At 48.6% G+C, this 24,994-nt stretch overlaps 1 protein-coding gene across 12 annotated transcripts in view; it reads left to right on the forward strand.

The window, feature by feature from the left end:
- The first annotated feature begins 233 nt into the window (after window positions 1–233).
- NPRL3 (NPR3 like, GATOR1 complex subunit) overlaps window positions 234–24,994 on the forward strand; it is a 63,970-nt gene continuing 39,209 nt past the window's right edge. For 5 of the 12 annotated variants that reach the window (XR_002725672.3, XM_023189069.3, XM_023189066.2 and 2 more), the window contains exons 1-4: window positions 240–538; window positions 10,933–11,002; window positions 22,395–22,524; window positions 24,056–24,130. Coding sequence is in view for 11 of the 12 variants with exons in the window: in XM_023189069.3 (XP_023044837.1) it covers window positions 271–538; window positions 10,933–11,002; window positions 22,395–22,524; window positions 24,056–24,130 (543 nt within the window). In the remaining variant the exon portion in view is untranslated. Of the gene's footprint in view, window positions 539–10,932; window positions 11,003–22,254; window positions 22,302–22,394; window positions 22,525–23,708; window positions 23,728–24,055; window positions 24,131–24,994 lie in introns of those variants that run through there. The other 7 variants (XM_023189074.2, XM_023189070.2, XM_023189072.2 and 4 more) reach the window with 7 other exon arrangements.

Here is a 24,994-nt window from a genome sequence, read left to right on the forward strand (position 1 = left end):
TCTCTCCAAAGCAAGTGTTATTTTTAAAATGAAGAAACCAACATCAAGAGGGATGCTGACTCGACCCCGCGCCTTTCCCATCCGCACCTTTAGCCCAAGTGAGACTGGGAGGGCTCCGGAGACACCGGGGCGGCTCGGTGGCTTCCAGAAGGCCCTGCGCCTGCGCATTCCGCTGCCTGCGCCTGCGCCGTTCCCCCGGCTGTCGCCTCAGCACCTCCTCCGGGCGGTATCGCCGAACTCTCGCGAGCCCGGAGGGTGGCACGTGGGTTGATGACTGTCGCGCTGCTCCCTCCGCCTCCGGCCCGGCCTCCTGAGGACCCCTCCGCCTCCACGCCTGCTCTCCTCTGGCCCCCTCCGTCCCCGCCCTCGTCCTCCTCAGGCCCCCTCCGCCTCCGCCCCCGGCCCCGGCCCCACGGCGGGATGCGGGACAACACCAGCCCCATCAGCGTTATTCTGGTGAGCTCGGGGAGCAGGGGCAATAAGCTGCTGTTCAGGTACCCCTTCCAGAGAAGCCAGGAGCACCCGGCGTCCCAGACAAGTAAGTGAGCGCTGGGCGGGGGCCTGGCGCTCGCGGGGGCCGCCTGGTTCCCGGGCCGCCTCGCGGAGTTTAGCTTTTGCTGGGCATTCGAGACCTGCTCGTTGTAGAGTATTTGAAAAGTAGAAAAAGGAAAAAAAAAAAAAAACAATTAAAGTCATGCATTGTTCACCACACCAAAGCAACTACTGCTGACATTTCATCAGTCTCCAGGCTTTAAAAAATAAAGTAAAATAAAGTGAGTTTTGGATGTATTCATCTTGAGGAAATACAAAATTACGCAAGCAAGGCCAGTCGCTGTGGCGCACACCTGTAATCCCAGCACTTTGGGAGGCCGAGGTGGGTGGATCACCTGAGGTCAGGAGTTCGAGACCAGCATGGCCAACATGGTTGAAACCCCGTCTCTACTAAAAAAAAATAACCCCCAAAAGTAGCCGGGCGTGATGGTGCGTGCCCATAATCCCAGCTACTCGGGAGACTGAGGCAGGAGAATCGCTTGAACCCGAGAAGCGGAGGTTTCAGTGAACCCAGATCACGCCACTCCAGTCTGGGTGACAGAGCGAGACTCCGTCTCAAAAAAAAAAAAAAAAAAAAAAAGGTTATGCGACCATCTGAAGTTGTCTTTGCCACCCCCAGTTCCAGCCAACACAAGGATCAGCCATGGCCGTGTTGGGAATTGTCTGCCCTGTGCGTAGATGCGGATCTGTCCACAGAAACAGAGAACGTTGCGGGAGGTTTTCCATTGCACGAATTGTTCTGTGGCTGTCTGCCTTTGCCAGCAGGGACCAACCTCGCCCTTAACTGCAGGCTGCTGCCTTCCCCTGCGGACGGCACGTAGATTACTTTTGATTTTTCATCATCATGAGTGTTCAGTTTTTGTTTTTATTTCATTTTTTGAGACGGAGTCCCGCTCTGTCACCCAGGCTGGAGTTCAGTGGCGCGATCTTGGCTCACTGCAACCTCCACCTCCCGGGTTCAAGCAATTCTCCTGCCTCAGCCTCCCAAGTAGTTGGGACTACAGGTGCACGCCACCATGCCCTGCTTTTTTTTTTTTTTTTTGGAGACCGGGTTTTGCCATGTTAGCCAGCCTGATCTGTAACTCCTGGCCTCAAGTGATCCACCTGCCTCGGCCTCCCAAAGTGCTGGAATTACAGGCGTGAACCACCGCACCCGGACTGTTCAGTTTTTATTTTATGTTTTGTTTTAAAATTACTTTTTTTTTTTTTTGAGACAGAGTCTGGCTCTGTCGCCCAGGCTGGAGTGCAGTGGCCGGATCTCAGCTCACTGCAAGCTCCGCCTCCCGGGTTCACACCATTCTCCTGCCTCAGTCTCCCAAGTAGCTGGGACTAGAGGTGCCCGCCACCTCGCCCGGCTAGTTTTTTGTATTTTTAGTAGAGACGGGGTTTCACTGTGTCAGCCAGGATGGTCTCCATCTCCTGACCTCGTGATCTGCCTGCCTCGGCATCTGCCTGCTTCGGCCTCCCAAAGTGCTGGGATTACAGGCTTGAGCCACTGTGCTCGGTCTAAAATTACTTTTAAACTTGTGATATGGCAGAAAGTTTTAAAGATACAAAGGAGTTTAGATTAGAAAAGAAAGTTCTTTCCTACCATTGGCCCCCAGTTTCCATCATAGGGGTAACTACTGTTACCATTTTTCTGTGTCTTTCCAGGACTTTCTGTGTTAATACAGGCGTATGCATTTCTTTTTTATTTTCATTTTTTGAGACGAGGCTCACACTCTCGCCAGGCTGGAGTGCAGTGGCGCGATCTCGGCTCACCACAACCTCCAACCCCCTGGTTCGAGCGATTCTCCTGCCTCAACCTCCCGAGTTGCTGGAATTACAGGCATGCGCCACCACGCCCAGCTAATTTTTTTTTGTATTTTTAGTAGAGATGAGATTTCACCATGTTGGCCAGGCTGGTCTCGATCTCCTGACCTCGTAATCCGCCCGCCTTGGCCTCCCAAAGTGCTGAGATTACAGGCATGAGCCACCACGCCCAGCCTGCACTTGTGTTTTTTTAAAACTAAGCACAAGCAAAGGCACGCACACCATACACGCTGTTCTGCCCCTGTTTTCGTGTTCACTTCATGTCTGCATCTTTGATGTAGAATCAGAACCTGCCCAGCATCCTTGTCCTTTTTACCGGCCACAGTGAATTCCATGAGATGAACATATTGTTATTTGTTTATCTCGTCCTCTTCGTTGATGGAAGTAAACTTGTTTTCAGTCTTTTGCTAATATGAAAAGTGCAAACGTCCTTTCCATGTATTGTCATTTTGCAGAATTCTTATAATTTTTTTTTTTTTTTTAAATGGAGTCCCACTCTGTCGCCCGGGCTGGAGTGCAGTGGGGCGCCTTCTCGGCTCACTGCCAGCTCTGCCTCCGGGTTCACGCCATTCTGCTGCCTCAGCCTCCCGAGTAGCTGGGACTACAGGTGCCTGCCGCCATGCCCGGCTAATTTTTTATTTATTTTATTTATTTTTTATTTTATTTTATTTTATTTATTTATTTATTTATTTTTAGTAAAGACGGGGTTTCACAGTGTTAGCCAGGATGGTCTCAATCCCCTGACTTCGTGATCTGCCCACCTCGGCCTCCCAAAGTGAGAGTTCTTGTAATGTTAAATCCCTGAAGTAGCATGGTTGGGCCTAAGGGATAAGGAGCATATTTATTTTTAATAGGTTAGATTTTTCAATCTTTGTTAATCTGGTAGGTGAAAAATTGTATCTGGTAGTAATTTTGATGTTTATTTGGCTTTCAATTGAGATAGAAAGCATGTTTTCCTGTTTTTGGAGTCATTTGGATTTCCTTTTCAGTGACTTATTTATAACCTTTGCCTAATGTTCTCTTGGGTTGTTTGATTTTTTTTCCTTATAGATTTGAAGGAGTTCTTTGTATATTTAATGTAAAAATAGGTCTTGTGACAAAGCTATAGTTACCCTGTTTGCTTCTGTGTAGTTCTTGCCAGAGTTTTGATTTTTATGAAGTTTTCTGTCTAATCTCTTGTGGTTTCTTAGTTTTGTTTTAAATAGAAAGACGTTCTGCTCTCCAAAATTATTTTATTTTATTTTTTTGAGGCGGAGTGTCCCTCTCGTGCCCAGGCTAGAGTGCAGTGGCCCGATCTCGGCTCACTGCAAGCTCCGCCTCCTGGGTTCACACCATTCTCCTGCCTTAGTCTGTAGTAGCTGGGACTACAGGCACCTGCCACCACACCCAGCTAATTTTTCGTACTTTTAATAGAGACGGGGGTTTCACTGTGTTAGCCAGGATGGTCTCAATCTCCTGACCTGGTGATCCACCCGCCTTGGCCTCTTAAAGTGCTGGGATTATAGGCATGAGTCACCGTGCCTGGCTCTGCTCTCCAATAGTATTAGCAACAACAATAAAAAACTCCCTTATTTTCCTCCAGACTATGTCTTTTTTTTTTTTTTTTGAGACAGTCTCTGTCGCCCAGGCTGAAGTGCAATGGCGTGATCTCCGCTCTCTGCAACCTCCACTTCCCGGGTTCAAGCGATTCTCCTGCCTCAGCCTCCTGAGTAGCTGGGTCTACAGGTGCGTGCCACAACGCCCGGCTAATTTTTGTATTTTTAGTAGAGACAGGGTTTCACCATATCGGCCAGGCTGGTCTCGAACTCCTTACCTTGTGATCTGCCTGCCTCGGCCTCCCAAAAACCTCGGTCTGGTTTTTTTTTTTTTTTTTGAGACAGAGTCTGGCTCTGTCACCCGGGCTGGAGTACAGTGGCTGGATCTCAGCTCACTGCAAGCTCCACCTCCCGGGTTTACGCCATTCTCCTGCGTCAGCCTCCAGAGTAGCTGGGACTACAGGCGCCCGCCACCTCGCCCGGCTAGTTTTTTGTATTTTTAGTAGAGACGGGGTTTCACTGTGTCAGCCAGGATGGTCTCGATCTCCTGACCTCGTGATCCGCCCGTCTCGGCCTCCCAAAGTGCTGGGATTACAGGCTTGAGACACCGTGCCCGGCCAGTATGTCTGGTTTTTAAATGTGTTTGTCTTGGCATAAGGTGAAGGCTCATCCTAAGAACTGATATTTTCTGGACACTTGGGCAGAGTTGTGGATGAACTGCTTGGTTGCCTTTGGAACCCTGTGGAACAGGAGTTATAACAGGCCGCAGCGTGGCCAAATGGTGATTGATTGGGCCAACATAATTTTCTTTTCCATATGGCTATCTGGTTCCAACATAATTTTATTGAATAATTCACCTTACTTCTACTAATTGATTTTTCTGTCTTTATCATGTGCTAAATTCTCATGTTTGCTTGAATCTATTTTTTGATCTTTCTTGTTTTTTTTAATTTTTTTATTTTATTTATTTATTTATTTTTTTGAGACAGAGTCTCGCTCTGTCGCCCAGGCTGGAGTGCAGTGGCGCGATCTCGGCTCACTGCAAGCTCCGCCTTCTGGGTTTACGCCATTCTCCTGCCTCAGCCTCCCGAGTGGCTGGGACTACAGGCGCCCGCCACCTCGCCCGGCTAGTTTTTTTGTATTTTTTAGTAGAGACGGAGTTTCACCGTGTTAGCCAGGATGGTCTTGATCTCCTGACCTTGTGATCCGCCCGTCTTGGCCTCCCAAAGTGCTGGATTACAGGCTTGAGCCACCGTGCCCGGCCTATTTTTTTATTTTTCTTATCTCCTCCAATGATCTATGTGTAGGTTCCATAATAATTACTGTAACTTGATATTATGTTATACTATCACGTTAGGTTAGTCTTTTGTCATTACTTTTCTTTTTCAGCATTATCCTGACTATGCTTTGTTATTTTTCCTTGTAAACTTTAGCATCAAGTGTATTAGGTCCCACTCCCAAGCTGTTGGTGTAGGTAGCTTTGAATCTGTTGATTAACTGTGAAGAAAAAGCATCTTTATGTTGCATCTTCCCTGTCAGGAACATGATATGACTTCTATTCATTCTTTTCTCCCTTATTAGCTTTTCCATTGTTTTCTTTTTTTTTTTTTTTTGAGACGGAGTCTCGCTCTGTTTCCCAGGCTGGAGTGCAGTGGCTGGATCTCAGCTCACTGCAAGCTCCACCTCCTGGGTTTACGCCATTCTCCTGCCTCAGCCTCCCGAGTAGCTGGGACTACAGGCGCCGCCACCTCGCCTGGCTAGTTTTTTTGTATTTTTAGTAGAGACGGGGTTTCACTGTGTTAGCCAGGATGGTCTCGATCTCCTGACCTCGTGATCCGCCCGTCTCGGCCTCCCAAAGTGCTGGATTACAGGCGTGAGCCACCGCGCCCGGCCAGCTCTTCCATTGTTTTCCTGGGCCTCTTGCACTCTTCTTAGGTTCATCACTAGGTTTTAAATTTTTTTTACTCTGGTAAAGTATTATTGTTTGTGTATATGAAGGTTCTTGGTGTATGTACATTTAAATGTTTTTATTTTGTCTGTGCTTTTTCCAAGCTAATCGTCATCCCACACTGCAAGGGTGTGTGTGTGTACATGTGCATAGGGGCCTACCTTGTCTTATTGCGCTTCACTTTATTGTGTTTTTTACAAATTGAAGGTTTATGGCAACCCTGTGTCCAGCAAGTCTGTCAGCACCATTTTTCCAACAGTATATACTCACTTTGTGTCTCTGTGTGATGTTTTGGTAATTCTTGGAGCGTTTCAAGCTTTTTCATTATTATTGTGTCTGTTATGGTGATCCGTGATCTTTATGTTACTATTGTGATTGTTTTCGGGTACCATGAACCATGCCCACATAAGATAGCAGGTTTCATCAAGAAATGTGTGTATTCTGGCTGTTCCCTCATCTGTTTCCGTCTCCTTGGACCACCCTGTTCCCTTAGACACAACAGTATTGAAATTAAACTGGTTATCTACAGTGGCCTCTGAGAGTTCAAGTGAAATAAAGAATCACATGTTTCTCACTTAAAATCAAAAGCTAGAAATGATTAAGCTTCTTGAGGAAGGCATGTTGAAAGCTGAACTAGGCCCAAAGTTAGGCCACTTGCACTAAACAGCCAAATGGTAAATGCAAAGGAAAAGCTCTTGAAGGAAATGGAAAGTGTTACCCCAAGCCAGGCCTGCACCTGTACTCTCAGCTACCTGGGAGGTGGAGGCAGGAAAATTGCTTGAGCCCAGGAGTTTAAATCTAGCCTGGGCAACATAGGGAGACCCTGACTCTTCAAACAAACAAACAAACAAACAACAACAACAAAAACACTGGGCGCAGTGGCTCACGTCTGTAATCCTAGCACTTTGGGAAGCTGAGGCTGGCGGATCACGAGGTCAGGAGTTTGAGACCAGCCTGGCCAACATGGTGAAATCCTGTCTCTACTAAAAAAAAAAAAAAAATACAAAAATTAGCCGGGCGTGGTGGCCCATGCCTATAATCGCAGCTACTCGGGAAGCTGAGACAGGAGAATTGCTTGAACCTGGGAGGCAGAGGTTGCATGAGCTGAGATCCACCATTGCATTCCAGCCTGGGCAACAAGAGTGAGACTCTGTCTCAAAACAAAAGAAAGCAAACAAAGGAAAAGTGTTATTCAGTGAGTGCATGATAAAAAAAGCTGAATGGCTTTGTTTGTTGCTGGTATGCAAAGTTTTAGTGGTCTGGATAGGTCAGACCAGCCACAATATTCTCTTAAACCACAGCCTAATCCAGAACAAGGCCCTGACTCTGTTTAATTCTGAGAAGGCTGAGAGAGGTGAGGAAGCTGCAGAAGAAAAGTTGGAAGCTAGCAGAGGTTGGTTCATGAGATTTAAGGAAAGAAACCATCTTTATAATGTAAAAGTGCAAGGTGAACCAGGTGCGGTGGCTCACGCCTGTAATCCCAGCACTTTGGAAGGCCGAGGTGGGCGGATCACGAGGTCAGGAAATGGAGACCATCCTGGCTAACACAGTGAAACCCTGTCTCTACTAAAAATACAAAAAATTAGCTGGGTGTGGTGGCGGGTACCTGTAGTCCGAGCTACTCGGGAGGCTGAGGCAGGAGAATAGCGTGAACCCAGGAAGGAGGCAGAGCTTACAGTGAACCGAGATTGTGCCACTGCGCTCCAGCCTGGGCAACAGAGCGCGAGCTCCGTCCCCCCCCAAAAAAAAAAGTGCAAAGTGAAGCAGCAATTGATGGTGTTGAAGCTGCAGCAAGTTATTCAGAAGATTAGGTAAGATAATTGATGAAGGTGTCTTCATTAAACAGCAGTCTTTCTTTCTTTCTTTTCTCTTTCTTTCTTTCTTTTCTTTCTTTCTTTTTTTTGATGGAGTTTTCACTCTTGTTGCCCAGGCTGGAGCGCAATGGTGCAATCTCAGCTCTCTGCAACCTCCACCTCCTGGGTTCAAGCAATTCTCCTGCCTCAGCCTCCAGAGTAGCTGGGATTACAGGCGCCGCCACCACACGTGGCTAATTTAAAAAATTTTTTTTTTTTTTTTTTTTGTTGAGGCGGAGTCTCGCTCTGTCGCCCCAACTGGAGTGCAGTGGCCGGATCTCAGTTCACTGCAAGCTCCGCCTCCCGGGTTCACGCCATTCTCCTGCCTCAGCCTCCCGAGTAGCTGGGACTACAGGCGCCCGCCACCTCGCCCGGCTAGTTTTTGTATTTTTAGTAGAGATGGGGTTTCACCATGTTAGCCAGGATGGTCTCAGTCTCCTGACCTCGTGATCCACCCATCTCGGCCTCCCAAAGTGCTGGGATTACAGGCTTGAGCCACCGCGCCCGGCCAAATTTTCTTTATTGTTAGTAGAGATGGGATTTCACCATGTTGGTCAGGTTGGTCTCGAACTCCTGACCTCAGGTGATCCGCCTGTCTCGGCCTCCCAAAGTGCTGGGATTATAGACATGAGCCACCACCCCCCGCAACAGATTTTTAATGTAGACAAAACAGCCTTATATTGGAAGGAGATGCCAGATAGGACTTTCATACATAGAGAGAAACCTGGCAACTTCAAAGGACGGACTGACTCTCTTGTTAGGAGCTAATGCAGCTAGTGACCTTAAGTTGAAGCCAGTGCTCATTTACCATTATAAGAATCCTAAGATCCTTCAGAATTGTTCTAAATCTACTCTGCCTATGCTCTGTCAGTGGAACAACAAAGCCTGGATGATAGTACATCTGTTTACAGAGGGTTTACTGAATATTTTAAGCCCATTGTTGAGACCTACTGTTCAGAAAAATATTCCTTTCAAAATATTGCTGCTCATTGAAAATGCATCTACTCATCCAAGAGCTCTAAGGGAGATGTATAGGGAGATTAATGTGGTTTTCATGCCTGCTAGCACAAGATTCATTCTGTAACCCTTGGATGAAGAAGTAATTTTGACTTTCAAGTCTTACTATGTAAGAAATAGAACTTGGGGCCGGGCGCGGTGGCTCAAGCCTGTAATCCCAGCACTTTGGGAGGCCGAGACGGGCGGATCACAAGGTCAGGAGATCGAGACCATCCTGGCTAAAACGGTGGAACCCCGTCTCTACTAAAGAACACAAAAAACTAGCCGGGCGACGAGGCGGGCACCTGTAGTCCCAGCTAGTTGGGAGGCTGAGGCAGGAGAATGGCGTAAACCTGGGAGGTGGAGCTTGCAGTGAGCTGAGATCCGGCCACCACACTCCACCCTGGGCGACAGAACCAGACTCCGTCTCAAAAAAAAAAAAAGAAAAAAAGAAATACAACTTGGAAGGCTATAGCTGCCATAGATACTGATTCCTTGGACAGATCAGGGCAAAATAAATTGAAAACCTTCTGGAAAGCATGTGCCATTATAGATGCCATTAAGAACATTGGTGATCATGTCAAAATATGAACAGTAACAGGAGTTTGGAAAAAGCTGATTCCAGCCCTCATGGATGACTTTGAAGGAGTCAAGACTTCAGTGGAGGAAGTAACTGCAGATATGGTGGAAATAGCAGGAGATGTAGAATTAGAAGTGGGGCCTAAAGATGCGACTGAAATGTTGCAATCTCACGATAAAACTTGAATGGACGAGGACTTGATTGTTATGGATGAGCAAAGAAAGCAGTTTCTGGGCTGGGTGTGGTGACTCACACCTATAATCCCAACACTTGGGAGGCTGAGGCAGGTGGATCACTTGAGCCCAGGAGTTCGAGACCAGCCTGGGCAACATGACAAAAACTCATCTCTATTAAAAATATAAAAACTAGCCAGGCATGGGTGGCATATGCCTGTAGTCCCAGCTACTCAGGGGACTGAAGTAGGAGGATCACCTGAGCCTTGGGAGGTCAAGACTGTAGTGAGCCGTGATCACACCACCACACTCCAGTCTGGATGACAGAGTGACACCCTGTCTCAAAAAACAAAGAAAAAAAAAACAAAAAAAAACGTAGCTTCTGGAGATGGAATGCATTCCTGGTAAAGATGTTGTAAACATTGTTAAAATGACAACAGAGATTTTGAACAGTATATAAACTTAGGTGATAAAGCACTGGTACAGTTTGAGAGCATTGCTTCCATTTCTGAAAGAAGTTCTGTGATGGATAAAGTGCTGTCAACGTCCCATACTACAGAGAAATCTTTCATGAAGGAAGAGTTAATTGATGGATGTAGGAAACGTCCTTATCTTATTTTAAGAAGTTGCTACAGCACGCCAGCCTTCAGCAAGCACCACTCTAATCCGTCAACAGCCATCAACATTGAGGCAAGGCCTTTCACCCGCAAAATGATTGTTTTGCTGAAGGCTGAGCTGATCGTTAGCGTTTTTTTTTTCTTTCTTTCTTTTTTTTTTGGGGGGGGGACCTAGTCTCACTCTGTGGCCCAAGCTCAAGTGCAGTAGCACAATCCTCAGCCTTCCCAGTAGCTGGGATTATAGGCTCCCACCACCACACCCTGGTAATTTTTGTATTTTTAGTAGAGACAGGATTTCGCCATGATGGCCAGGCTGGTTCTCGAACTCCTGACCTCAGGTGATCTGCCCACCTCAGCCACCTAAAGTGTTGGGATTACAGGCATGAGCCACCGTGCCCGGCTTGTCACAGTTTTTGAAGATAACATAAGATTTGTCATTTTGTGATTTTTAAGTGTATAATTAAGTGACATTAATTACTTTCATTATATCTTGCAACCATTATGGCTATCTATTTCTAAAGCTTTTTCATCACCCAAACTGAAACTCTGTAACCACTGACCAGTAACTCTTCATTTCCCCTGCTCCCAGACCCCGGTAACCTCTAATCTACTTTCTGTCTTGATACATTTGCCTGTTCTGGACGTTTCGTATACTGTAAGTGCACTATTTGTTCTTTTGTCTTTGGCTTCTTCAGCATGATATTGTCAGCGTTCATCCAGGTTCATTCCTTTTTATGTCTGAGTAATATCCCATGGTATGGATAGACCGTGTGTTGGAACACATGGCTTTTAACGGTTCCGTAATCCTCCTGTATGTGGAAGGATCCTGTTTTCTTAGCCCTTCTCCTCTTTTTGCCCTCACTCAGATAAGCCACGCAGCAGATATGCTGTTAACAACATGGGCGACCATGCTGATGACCAGGATGGCGATGCCAGGTAAGGGCTCTGTGGTCACTTCAGGGTGGGGCTCCTCCTGGTCCCAGGCCTGGACAAAGCCCCACCTTCCTGTTCGCCCAGATATTTTCTCCGTGAGAAGTCTGGTGTTTTTTTTTTCCATTTAGTGTGTGCTTTCAGGTAGTGTGGAGTGGAGGATTGCATAGACAGTCTTGGGCACCTGTTCCAGCTTCAGGCTTGTGTGATGGGTAAAGCAGGTCAGAGAACAGATGAGGCCATGTCCCTGTGGGATGTCTATCTCCTATGGAAGAAATGTAGAGGAAAGCAGACCCCTATGTTGTTGTCTTTGGTTCTAATTCCTTGAGCATGTACCCAGAGGTCCAATGCAGGTGCTTGGGTGCTCAGCCTGGTCAAGTCCCTTCTTGGAGTCCAGGCTTAGGTGGTGATGTGGGCAGTGAGGCTTAGAGCTGGGATGGTGTGAACCTGGATGTTCTTTGATGTTCTTTTAGGCACAGCTGAAGGGTGGATCCAGTTCCTTCCTGTGTTTGTGCCCTCTGCCCTCTCTGGGAGGCACTACCGGGGTAGGAACTGTAGAAATGACCACTTCTGGCCGGGCGCGGTGGCTCACGCCTGTAATCCCAACACTTTGGGAGGCCGAGGCGGGTCACGAGGATCACGAGGTCAGGAGATCGAGACCATCCTGGCTAACACGGTGAAACCCTGTCTCTACTAAAAATGCAAAAAATTAGTCGGGCGAGGTGGCGGGCACCTGTAGTCCCCGCTACTCGGGAGGCTGAGGCAGGAGAATGGCGTAAACCCGGAAGGCGGAGCTTGCAGTGAGCTGAGATCGCGCCACTGCACTCCAGCCCGGGCGACAGAGCAAGACTCCGTCTAAAAAAAAAAAAAAAAAAAAAAGAGAGAGAGAAATGACGACTTCTGCCCTCTGTTCATTTTGAAGCATAGTCAGTGCTAACATAGGCCCAGGTGAAGGAAGATTGTGAGTTACCTGCCCTGAGTTCCCTTAAACACAGACAAGGCCTGTGTGGACTCAAGGACTTGGCCTCCACCATCCTGGGAAAAAATAGCTAAGATCCCTAGGCTGGGCCTTTGCTGTGCAGCGAGGTAGTGCTGTTTCACTGCAGTTCTCTGAGAAGGCAGCACCACACTTGCTATGGCAATTTGCAGTTCTTTTTTAAAAATTTTTGTTGATTGATTGTAGAGATGGGGTCTTGCTTTGTTGCCCAGGCTGGTCCTGAGCTCCTGGCCTCAAGTGATTTTCCTTCCTTGGCCTCCCAAATTTTTGGGATTACGTAGATAAGCCACCATGCCTGGCCACAATTTGTGGTTCCAAGAGTGTGATTTTTATCCTCTTTTGGGAGGATGTTGGGGCCTCTGGCATGACTGATGACTTTCTCTGAGTGGAGTGGGCTTTGGAAGGGGGATGGAGCTTGCTGGACACCCCATTGGACTGTCATTTTGATGTAGAGGCCTGTGGTTGTCTTGTCCTTTAAATGTGGTGGTGGAACAAACTCTGGTTTGTCACAGGCATGTAGAATGCTTTTGCCCTTGCACAGTGCATAGGTGTTTCTTGTTCTCCTTCCAGCTGTGCCACAGATCAGCTTAGAGCAGGGCTGGCTGCTGGCCAGCGCCCACATTATCCTTACTCCAAGCTGCAGTGGATGTGAGGCTCAGGCTGCTGAAGACTCAGAAGGAAGGCTGGCAGTACCTAATTCCTGCAGTTAATTTTCAGACTTACAGTGACATGACCATGAGGATATTTTCTAGGGAATTAATTTAATATTTAACTTAATGAAGAGGTAAAACTGTGGGAGGGGCGTGCTTCTCTCTAGAATCTTTTACTAAAAAATTGCTTCATTCAGTAATTTTAGCACATCGTATATCTGTAAGTGTCACTGTCTGCCACTCATGTTTTCCAGATACAGGGTTAATACCCTTAGGGACTCAGTTCCCCTCCTGTTTTATTTTGTCATGTCGGCCCACAAGCCCCGCTCTGCTTTGTCATAGCTCAGAGCATGTTCCTGAAGCAAGGCCGTGAAAGTGCATCACATCCACTCTCTGTGTCTTTGTTGTTCCCAAAAGTGCTTTTCTTTCTGAAACCAGAGCTTCAGTTTGCCACACTGAAACAGTATTAATAGGCTACACAGTAACTTGTGAGGGGTCCTGGCCTGCCTTAGAGGAGTGAGGACACAGCTGTGCTGCTCACTATTACAAACATTGGCGAATGTGGCCATTTAAATTGAAATTAACTGAAATAGGCCAGATGTGAGGCTCATGCCTGTAATCCAAGCACTTTGGGAGGCCGAGGCAGGTGGATCACCGGAAGTCAGGAGACCAGTGTGGCCAACATGGCAAAACCCTGCCTCTACTAAAAATACAAAAATTAGGCATGGGGGCACGTGCCTGTAATCCTAGCTACTCTGGAGGCTGAGGCAGGAGAATCACTTGAACTTGGGAGGCGGAGGTTGCAGTGAGCTGAAATCGCACCACTGCTCTCCAGTTTGGGCAACAGAGCAAGAGTCTGTCTGAAAAAAAAAAAAAGAAGAAGAAGAAGAAGAAATAACTGAAATAAAATAAAAAATTCACTTGCTCAATTGCGCTGGTCACATTTCAGGTGCTCAGTGTCTACATGGAAATAGTGTCTACCATATTAAATGGTTCTCATTTGGAACAGTCGCATCACAGTAGAAAGTTCTACTGGGGCCGGGAGCTGTAGCTCATGCCTGTAATCCCATCACTTTGGGTGTCCAAGGTGGGGGGATCACTTGAGGCCAGATGTTTGAGAACAGTCTGGGCAACATGGCAAAACCCCATCTCTACAAAAAATACAAAACTTAGCTGGGTTGGTGACCTGCGCCTGTAATCCCAGCCACTGAGGAGGCTGAGGGAGAGGGTAGCTTGAGCCCAGGACGTGGAGGTTGCAGTGAGCCGAGACCATGCCGCTGTACTCCAGTCTGAGCCTTGAGTGACAGAGTGAGAGCCTGTCTCAGAAAAAACAACAACAACGAAAAAAATTGGACAGTGCTAGCTTAGAGAGGGGGCTGGTTTTTTGAGGTGCATCATCAAGATATGGTTCAGGGCTGGGCACAGTGGCCTGTGCCTATAATCCCAGCACTTTGGGAGACTGAGGTGGGCAGATGGCTTGAGCTCAGGAGTTCGAGACCAGCATGGGCAATACGACGAAGTCCTGTCTCTACCAAAAATACAAAAAATTAGCCTGGCATGGTGGCACACGCCTGTGGTCTCAGCTGCTCAGGAGGTTGAGGTGGGAGGATTGCTTGAGTCTGGGAGGCAGAGATTGCAGTAAGCCAAGATCATGTTGCTGCATTCCAACTTGGGTGACAGAGTGAGACCTCCCCTCTCAAAAACAACTTGAGATATAATTCAGGGTATATAGATTAACTGCTACTTATTTTTTATAACTCTTCTATAATTCAATTATGAGGAAAGAAAATGGATATTGTTCAGTGTCTCTAAGACGAAACCAAGGTCAGAAAAGATGTAGTGTTCCCTGGGTATTAGGGGCCATGGTGCCCATGCCTAAATGTACCATGTGTCCCCACACTGGCAAGGGCAGAAGCCATCAAGCCAGGTCTGAGAGGATAGCCTGGTGTCCTTCAGAAAGGCTGGTGTGGGCATGTCCCTCTCTGTGTGGACACCGTCTTCCTGCTCCCTTCTTTGAAACTGCGAGCAGTGCTTAGGCCACTGCTTCAGAGAATGGGGAGCTACAGGTTTAGAGAAGAACTGATTTCTTTCATTTTCAGAATGCTCTGAAATCATACTATTATTATTATTATTTTGAGATGGAGTTTTGCTCTTGTTGCCCAGGCTGGGGTGTAATGGCGCCATCTTGGCTCACTGCAACCTCTGCCTCCCAGGTTCAAGTGATTCTCCTGCCTCAGCCTCTCAAGTAGATGAGATTACAGGTATGCACCACCATACCCAGCTAATTTTGTATTTTTAGTAGAGATGGGGTTTCTTCATTTTGGTCAGGCTGGTCTCGAACTCCTGACCTCAGGTGATCCACCTGCCTCAGCCTCCCAAAGTGCTGGGATTACAGGCATGAGCCACTAGACCCAGCCAAAATTTTTTTTTTTTTTTAAGAGAACCCTGACCTCAGGTGATTGAACTCCTGAGCTTAAGTGATCCTCCCACCTTCGCCTCCCAATGTGCTGGGATTACAGGCATGAGCCCCTCACCCAGCTACCATCTCTACCCTTTCATTCTCAGGTGACATCTTGGGGATGTGAAATCAGGTGGCACTGCTACTGTCCTCAGGCTTGGCCACTTTTGTAGCAGTGGACCCAACTTGTGGGTGACTTGGGCCTAGGCGAGATGGGGTCCGTGGCCAGGGAGGTACTCTAGCTCACAGCATGCAGGTCCTCCCACCAGGCACACATGAGGCTCTGCCAGGGCCTCTCCTGATAGCTTTGCCTCTGTTAGCTTGTGTTTTTAGAACCCTACACTGATGTGTTAGAAAGATGCCCTCTCCTTTCTGTAGCTGAGGTTGACACACAAGAAAGCAGGTAGGCATTTTTATCCCCAGGCTCGGGTATTGCCCCCAGCCCAGCCATTGCATCTGTGCTGCAGGGCAGTGTACAAGGACAAGTGCAGGTTCAGGGTTCAAAGTTTGACTCTCGCTTTGCAGCCTACAGTGTGTGATCTTGGGCACATTCCTTAGAATGAGCCTTAGTTCCACTGTTTCCTGTAAGATGCCTGAGGGTGGCGAGTTGCCTTCACCTCTTCCTCCCAGATCAGGATGTCGTAAGAGCATCCTTGTCTCTGCGTGTTAGCTGACGGCTCTGCCTCCCTCAGAGAGGCAGACCCAAGTCTGTAAAATGCTCCTGCCAGGAAATGGAGCATTGCCAGACTCAGAAGCCCTCTGTGCTTACTCCTTTTCCTCTGGAGCAAAGGGGCTGCATTGTGACTTGTCTGGTTGTAGGAGATAGAGCTTACAGTCAGGCTCCAGCTTGGAGGATTCTGACTTCTTGGGAAAGCCCATGAAACATCTGAATGCTTCCATACTGTACAACATGAGGAGCTTGGCAGCTGCTGAGGAAAGAGCTCCCTTCTGTGGATCTTTGGCAGAGCTCCCACACTGTTTCCACTCCTGGATTCAGGTCTCCTTTCTCTTTCCAGAATACACGGACAGCAGTATGTCCCAGAACACAAATCTCTGCAGAGGAAAATAAAGTTTTTTTTTGTTTGTTTTGTTTTTTTGAGACAGAGTTTCACTCTGTTGCCCAAGGCTGGAGTGCAGTGGTGCGACCTCGGCTCACTGCAACCTCACCTCTGGGGTTCAAGCGATTCTCCTGCCTCAGCCTCCTGAGTAGCTGGGATTACAGGCATCCACCACCATGCCCAGCTAATTTTTTCTTTTTAAGTAGAGACAGGGTTTCGCCATGTTGGCCAGGCTGGTCTCGAACCCCTGACTTCAAGCGATCCACCCACCTCGGCCTCCCAAAGTGCTAGGATTACAGGCATGAGCCACCGCGCCTGGCCAGAAAGTCAACTCCTAAACCGTTTCTAAAAATCTCAACTAGATAGTGCAGAAGCCCAGATGTTTTTTGACAAATATATATGGATCCACCATGACTACCTTATTGTTCCAGGCAGAGGCTTAGGGAAGTCAGGTATGCTGGCAGTCACAGTATCTCAAGAATTGGAGCTGGTGAAATTCACATGACGTGCTATACTTTTCAGAAGGCTTTTGCCTCTGGGAGTCTTATGTGATCTTCTGTAGGCGATTTCTCGTCATGCAGATGAGAAAACTTTTACTAAAAAGATTAGTTTTAGGCTGGGTGCAGTGGCTCACGCCTGTAATCCCAGCACTTTGGGAGACCAAGGCAAGAGTATGAGACCAGCCTGGGTAACATTGCAAGACCCCGGCTCTCTCCGCCTCCCGGGTTCATGCCATTCTCCTGCCTCAGCCTCCTGAGTAGCTGGGATTACAGGCGCCGCCACCACGCCTGGCTAATTTTTTGTATTTTTAGTAGAGACTGGGTTTCACCATGTTAGCCAGGATGGTCTCGATCTCCTGACCTCGTGATCCGCCCCTCTCGGCCTCCCAAAGTGCTGGGATTACAGGCTTGAGCCACCGCGCCCGGCCCCGTCTCTTTTGAAGACAAAAAAGAAAAAAAGAAAAAAAAAAAAAGAGAAGATGAGATACTTGTGCACAGGCATCCAGCTAATACATAAGGCGCTGGGTTTGACCCAGCTCTTCCAGCCTTGTGCTTACTTCTGAAAAATGACTTTCATTCCTGCCCAGCCCATACTTCTGTGTCAGAGTTTGACCTTTAGTGAGAAAACCCCATGGTAAGAGTTCAGTGTGGGGAGTGTGCGACCCTGTTTCTCAGCGTGGGGACTCTGTGACCCTGTTTCTCAGCGTGGGGTGCGTGCGGATCTGCTTCTCAGCGTGGGGAGCGTGCGGATCTGCTTCCCAGGGGGGGGGGGGGGGGGATCTGTTTCTCAGCGTGGGGAGTGTGCGGATCTGTTTCTCAGCGTGGGGAGTATGTGATCTGTTTCTCAGTGTGGGGAGTGTGCGACCCTGTTTCTCAGCGTGGGGAGTCTGTGACCCTGTTTCTCAGCGTGGGGAGTGTGCGGATCTGTTTCTCAGCGTGGGGAGTGTGCGGATCTGTTTCTCAGCGTGGGGAGTGTGCGGATCTGTTTCTCAGCATGGGGAGCGTGTGACCCTGTTTCTCAGTGTGGGGAGTGTGTGATCTGTTTCTCAGCATGGGGTGTGTGTGACCCTGTTTCTTGTCTGGTAAGTTGCTTAGTCACGATGCTCAATGGTAATGCTTAATGGTGGCACTTCTGCTAGACTTTAGTACAGTTTTTTATAAAATAGGCTTGTAAGTTTTCATGGTTTTTAAAAAAGCGGTATGTTTTTGTTTGGTCTTGATGGTCCTGTTCCCATTTCAGCGAGCCATGTCCTCCAACCGATGAGCAATTGGTTGCAGGGTAAGACCGAGACCTCTCCACGGTCTTTCTGTCTTGATTCCGCTGCCTTCTCTTCTTTAATTGTGCTTAATTCCTGGTTTCCCTCAATGTTGAGAGTGACTGATGAGGCACACAGGCGTGGACCTCCCTGCCCCAGTTCCCCCACGATTGCCCAGACTTCCCACCACCCCCGCTTTTTCTCCACCTAGTCATTTAGCTGTTTCACATTACCTGAGAGGCCAAGGCATGGCTGGCTGGCACCAGGGAGACTTCTGGGACCAGGCATGTCACACAAACCTCCTCTTCCTCCAGGTGGGCACAAGTAGTCCTGTGAGGGTGGTGGGCAAGCAGGAGTGGAGTTTGTCATCTCCCTAGTCCACTGCCACCCTAGAGAGACCTGTGACTGTTGCTCCTTGTTTTTATATTTCTGAGGGGTTTTGTGGGGGCCTCTCCCAAGGGTTAGGTAGTAAGTGTGATGCTCAGGCCTAGATGCTATTGAGTGTGCTTAATAGAGGCAGAAATGTTCTCGTAGAATTGATATGGTGCTTGTCCAGGAGGGCGTGGATGAAGTGCGACGCTTCCGTTCCCCTTGACAGTGCCTGTCCTCTGGGCCTTGGAGGTACACACAGCATCTGTGAGCTTGTAGCAAGGTGGGTGGGGGGAGCAGAGTTGAGCTCCTTTCCAGGATGTCCTTCCATCCCTGTTTTTGCCCAAGCTAGAGAGCAAGCCTGCTCCAGAAGAGCTTGGCAGCGATGGAAGGTCTGGCCTGTTTTCTGGCTGGGCTGGTTCATCTTCCTAAACGTGTTTCTCTTGAATATCCAAGTTATTCCAGGAATCTTCAGTTTTTGTAACAGATATTTTGTTGTGTTGCAGTACGTTTATTAGGCCTTTCACCATCAAAATGAGGGAAAAGGATTTTTATAAATGTTGGAAGCCAATAAAACAAAAAGACACTTTGTTTATGGTTCAGTTTGCTGTTTGTAAGTTTTGCCCCACCCCCAATATCATGAATCTAACTCTGTCTTTATGCATATTACTTTACCAGACCCACTGTATAAAGTATAAAGCCAGATGGGTGCGGCGGCTCATGCCTGTAATCCCAGCACTTTGGGAGGCCGAGGCGGGCAGATCATGAGGTCAGGAGGTCGAGACCAGCCTGGCCAATGTGGTGAAACCCTGTCTCTACTAAAAAATATGAAAAATTAACTGGGCGTGGTGGCACGTGCCTGTAATCCCAGCTATTTGGGAGGCTGAGGCAGGAGAATCACTTGAACCCAGGAGGTGGAGGTTTCAGTGAGATTGCACCATTACACTCTAGCCTGGGTGACAGAGCAAGACTCCGTCTCCAGGGAAAAAAAAAGGCCACTCAAGTGTTTTGTCATGGAGCAGGGCGCGGTGGCTCACGCCTGTAATCCCAGCACTTTGGGAGGCCAAGACGGGCAGATCACCTGAGGTCAGGAGTTCGAGACCAGCCTGACCAAAATGGTGAAACCCCGTCTCTACCAAAAATACAAAAATTAGCCGGGCGTGGTGGCAGGCACCTGTAATCCCAGCTACTCGGGAGGCTGAGGCAGGAGAATCGCTTGAACCCGGGAGGCGGAGGTTGCAGTAAGCCAAGATTACACCATTGCACTCCAGCCTGGGGGACAAGAGCAAGACTTTGCCTCAAAAAAAAAAAAAAAAAGGCTGGGCGCGGTGGCTCAAGCCTGTAATCCCAGCACTTTGGAAGGCCGAGATGGGCGGATCACGAGGTCAGGAGATTGAGACCATCCTGGCTAACACGGTGAAACCCCGTCTCTACTACAAAATGCAAAAAACTAGCTGGGCGAGGTGGGCGAGGTGGTGGGCGCCTGTAGTCCCAGCTACTCGGGAGGGTGAGGCAGGAAAATGGCCTAAACCCGGGAGGCGGAGCTTGCAGTGAGCTGAGATCTGACCACTGCACTCCAGCCCGGGCAATAGAGCGAGACTCCGTCTCGGGGGAAAAAAAAAAAAAAAGTGTTCTGTCATTATATGTGTGTAATATTAAGGTGTGAGGAATAGATTTCTCTGTGGGCCAGATTTGCTCAGATAAACAGAGTGGCTACCTACCACCCTGCTGGCTGCCTCAGAGGGCTCCATGAACAGCCACTAAGTCAATGTGACTTTCTTTTTTTTTTTTTGAGACGGTGTTTTGCTCTGTTACCCAGGCTGGAGTGCAGTGGCACCATCTCCGCTCACTTCAACCTCTGCTGTCCAGGTTCAAGCGATTCTCCTGCCTTCCGACTAGCTGGGACTATAGGCGTGCACCAGTGCGCCCGGCTAATTTTTGTATTTTTAGTAGAGATGGGGTTTCACCATGTTGGTCAGGCTGGTCTCGAACTCCTGACTTCAGGTGATCCACCTGCTTCAGCCTCCCAAAGTGCTGGGATTACAGGCGTGAACTACCGTGCCCAGCCCAATGTGACTTTTTACTTCAGCTCACAGATTTCCAGTTGGCTGTCTCTGCAGACCCTGGCCTTTAGCAGAGAAAGAGCCTTTTATTTGGCTGTTGTGAGGGCGCCTTGAAGTTTAGGTATTTATAAATGTGAGTTGGGCTACCACTGCTTGCCTCTGAAAATCCCAGGAACTATCTCACAGCCAAACTAAATTTGGTCCCTGGACTGGTGCTTGAGGACTGAGGCTGAGACATGGCTGTGACTCTTTATGACAGAGCAGCAGTTTTTAGTGGAGATTTTGGGCTGTTTCTGGAGTGGTGGTGGTTATTTTTCTGTTATCTCTGTGTCCTTTGAGTCACTTGGTGGCAGAGTGGAGGGGCACTGTTTAGATAGGATGTGAGGTGTTGGCACTGGATCAGTTGCTAGAGCTGAAGCGTTTGGTGGTGTTTTAGTACCTCAAACCCTCCTTCAACATTACCATGTCCCACAGATGGGAGTTATAGGACAGAGTGAGCCATTTAGGGTTTTTGAAGAAAGCATATTATGCCTATGGTGTAAGGCACTTGAATCCTCCATCTCTGCAGGAGAGACCTGCAGTGGGTTGCTGAGGACTTGGCTGTGGGTCCTGGATTTCCCAGGATATCTCTAACGAGATTGATTTCAGAAGGTCCAACTGCAACCTGACTGGGTTGAGAGGCTGTTTCCAAAGGGCACAAATAGGTTTGACCAAACCCTCGTATGTGGTTTCTTTGTGGGCTTGTTTGGGATGACTTCAGATGGTTAGAGGGTCGTGCCAGTGCAGGAGGAAGGCTGGAAAACAGTGTGGGCCCCACAGCCCATGGTAGACTTGCAAAGAATCCTGTAGCTACTTGCCATTTGCTATTACAGAGCTGAGCTACAGTGCAGTTCAAAGCAGACCTTCCTTTTTTATCACAATATGGAGGAGTTATGTTAGTCTCTCCCACCCCTTCGCCAAGAGGGCCTCCGGGGAAGAAGCATGACCAGGGATCACACTAAAATGTCTGTCCTCAGTGGTCTCTTCTAGGATCTTGGGGGGTCTCCCTGTCCAGGGGAAGAATATGGCCCTGGGGAGGCTAGAGCTGCCTTCCCCAAGATAGTGTATCCTCCTGACCTAGATATTAGAAGTATTTTTCCTGGGTGGAGAGATATGCATGGGACTTCTCTCCCTTCTGGGTCCAGATCAGAGGTAGTACATTTGTGTTTCTAGAGCCTTCAGAGCCCTGGGCTCTAAGATAAGAGTCAGCACCACCCACAGCACCCCTGCAGGTGATGCTGCTCCCTTATCCGGATCCCCCCAGGCAGGAGACACCAGCATTGCCAGTAAAGAGACATAGGGCGCAGATGACCTTGAAAAGGGATGCCCTCCCTCCCGCACCACAGCTGTTCCCACTTTTCCATGGCACCCAGTCCTGTACAACCCTGTATTTCTGCTGTTTGGAAATAGCTGTGATCACAGTGGGCTTGCACATCTTGCACAAAGTTTCTTCCGTGATAAAAACCGGGAAGTTTAAGTGTTTGGGATAAGAGAATGGCTGGGCAGCCACGCTATCAGGAAGGAAGTCAGCGCTCTGCACGCCTCCCTGTGCACCGTCCCCTTGCCCTCCATGCGGTTCTGTGGTTGAAGGGCCAGGGTCCTGGGAGTTGAAGGTGCAGCCCAGCAAACCTGAGTATAATTGGGAGAGGCCCCCTCTGCCTGTGAACCTTAAAGAGCAGCTCCTCAGGGCAGTGCCGGCTCCAGCTGATCCTCCCTTTGAAAGCAAACTGCAACTGCTTCTCTCCTGAATTTAATAGAGCATGCCAAAAAATGACAGCATGTGCCTTCAGTCTGTGCTTCTCATGCCTTTTACCTTGTAATTCTGGTGATCTTACATCGTAACCTCTGGGATTGCTACAGAAGGGCAACTGTTAGTAGCTTTCATCAGCAGTCGGGGCAGAGCAACTCCATGAAGGTGCAGTTTACTGAGACCCTTCTCAGTAGGTGAAGGGTAGGTGCTGTGGTACTTTGTTAACTTATTTTTATTCTACCTCTTTTACATTTTAAGGTTTTCAGATGTTATTCTGGCAACAATTTTGGCAACCAAGTCTGAAATGTGTGGCCAAAAATTTGAACTGAAGATTGATAACGTGCGGTTTGTTGGGCACCCAACACTGCTACAGCATGCTCTGGGGCAGGTATGGCTCTCCCTGGGCAGGTGTGGCTCTCGCTGCGCAGATAGGACTCTCCTGGGGCAGGTTGGGTTCTCCCTGGGCACGCAAAGACCCTCTGGGTAGATGTGGCTCTCCCTGGGCTGGCAGGCGTGGTCCATTCTGGCTCTGGGGGGCTCAGAACTGAGGCTGACACCAGCTCTGGTGAAAGTAACTGTTGGGCAGGAGACCTGATTAGACATTTGCTATGAATTGTGCATCTTCATAAACCCTGAGAGTCCAATGGAAAAAGAGACAGGTGTTCTTGCCCCTAAAGACAGGTGCTTCAGTCCCTGCCCCTAGCTTTTGCAGTCTGCATTCTAGGTCTCTACTGACTGTGGTCCTGCCCTTTATATATAGGATGTCTGTTTCCAGGGGAGGCCAAGATGAGTTAACTAGCATCTGTCAAACCCTTGAATTTTCTACAATGTGATGCAAGCATTTCCTCTTATTTATTACAAGACACTCTAGTAGCTAATATTAGTATTATTTAGCACTTATTTTTCTGCTAAACCCTCTCTGTGTGTTCTCTGATGAATCAGTGTCACTGAGGAATTCATCTTGCTAGCAGGATGAAGGGAACTTGTACACCAGAGCCTGCCAGTCAGCTCTCTGCATATAGGCAGGATCAGTGATGGCATTACTCAGATTCTGAAGGGTAGAACACATAACATAGGATTTAGCTACATTTATACAGATCCAGCAATTGTGTGAGGTTCTGTGGTGTTATTTGTGAACCTCCATGGAAGGAATTTCTGAGGCCGTTGATGTGCCTGGCCCCCTGGACCTCACCCTCCCTTCTCATCACAGCCCCCATAGCTGCGGTACAGTCCCCTACCTGGAGGCACTGGAGGGGAGAGTTGGCAGCCTGCCTGCGGTCACACCCTGTAGACAGGAGTTGCAGTCGGGGTAGGGTATGAGTGCAAGGGCGGCCTGGGGCCCCAGCTCCCCCTGGTGGCAGAACTTGTAGTTGGCTTTGAAGAGTTCCCTCGTGCCCCTTGGAATGCCTCCCTTGAGTGCCCTGGGCCTTGTGAGGCTGGCTGGATGCCAGAACCGGGAGTACAGAGATTAGGACTTGCTGAGCGGCGTCACCTGGGCCCTGCTCAGGGCTTGGCTGTCGCCGAACATTGTCTTGTCCCTAAATTGTTCAGTATGCGTCATACTTAGCAGATACAGCCTGGGTGGATGCAGGTGGACATGGGACAGCAGTGGGGGTGTGGTCTGGGTCCGCCACCCATTTATGCCCCTCTCCATGCCATCCCTGTCCCCTGTGGGCATTGTCAGCTCACTTCTGTTAGCGGTTGTGGGGGTGGAGGGGTCAGAGCACTGACCTTCCCAGTCCTGTCGTAGCTGTGACTGTCCATGCAGTAGGCACGCCTCTAGAGCAAAGGCATTCATTGCTTCTCCGAGACCTTGGTGCTGTGTTCTGGTGACTTTTCCTATGCCTGAAGTAGAATAGCTCTGAACAGCTTTCCTTAGAAAGTCGTCTCAATTAATTAGAATTATGCATCTTTTTCAGGTCTCCAAAACGGATCCTTCCCCGAAGAGGGAAGCGCCTACCATGATTCTTTTTAATGTGGTGTTTGCGCTGAGGGTGAGTGTTTCTGTAAATGGTTAAGATCAGGGAGTGGGGCTGGGGAGAAGCAGCTCGTTCTTGCTACGAGCGCGTCAGTGACTCGGAGCTTGGACTGCAGTGGGCGTGGTGCTGGCGCCTCCGGGGTGCAGGCAGACTGCACTTCATTGTTTACCACTTTCTGTTTTGGTAAAATACACATAACACTATTTGTCATTTTGAAGTCTATGCTTCAGTGGCATCTGGTACATTCATGTTGTATAACCATCACCACTATCTAGATCTAGAACACTTTCACCACCCCAGAAGGAAACCCCATACCCATTAGCAGTTATTCTTTTTTTTTTTTTTTTTTGAGACAGAATCTCACTGTGTCACCCAGGCTGGAGTGTGGTAGCACAATCTTGGCTCAGTGCAACGCCCGCCTCCCAGGCTCAAGTGACTCTAATGCCTCAGCCTCCCGAGTAGCTGGGATTACAGGCATATGCCACCATGCCCAGCTAATTTTTGTATTTTTAGTAGAGACGGGGTCTCGCCATGTTGGCCAGGCTGGTCTTGAACTCCTGACCTCAGGTGATCCTCCCACCTTGGCCTCCCAGACTGTTGGGATTACAGGCGTGACCCACTGCGCCTGGCCCCTGCTGATTTTTGTATTTTTTGTAGAGATGAGTTTTCACCTTATTGCCCAGGCTGATCTTGAACTCCTGGGCTCAAACGATCTTCCCTCCTTGGCCACCCGAAGTGCTGGGATTCCAGGTGTGAGCCACCACGCCCAGCTGGAGCTTAATTTTTAAGACAGGCCTGCGTTGTTGGTAAATAAGGAACTACAAATTAAAACAAAATGATTTGTTAATTGCTTCTGGGGTATAGGGTTCTGGGAGAAGT

This window comes from Piliocolobus tephrosceles, chromosome 17 (assembly GCF_002776525.5).
Source record: "Piliocolobus tephrosceles isolate RC106 chromosome 17, ASM277652v3, whole genome shotgun sequence".
Lineage (NCBI taxonomy): Eukaryota > Metazoa > Chordata > Mammalia > Primates > Cercopithecidae > Piliocolobus > Piliocolobus tephrosceles.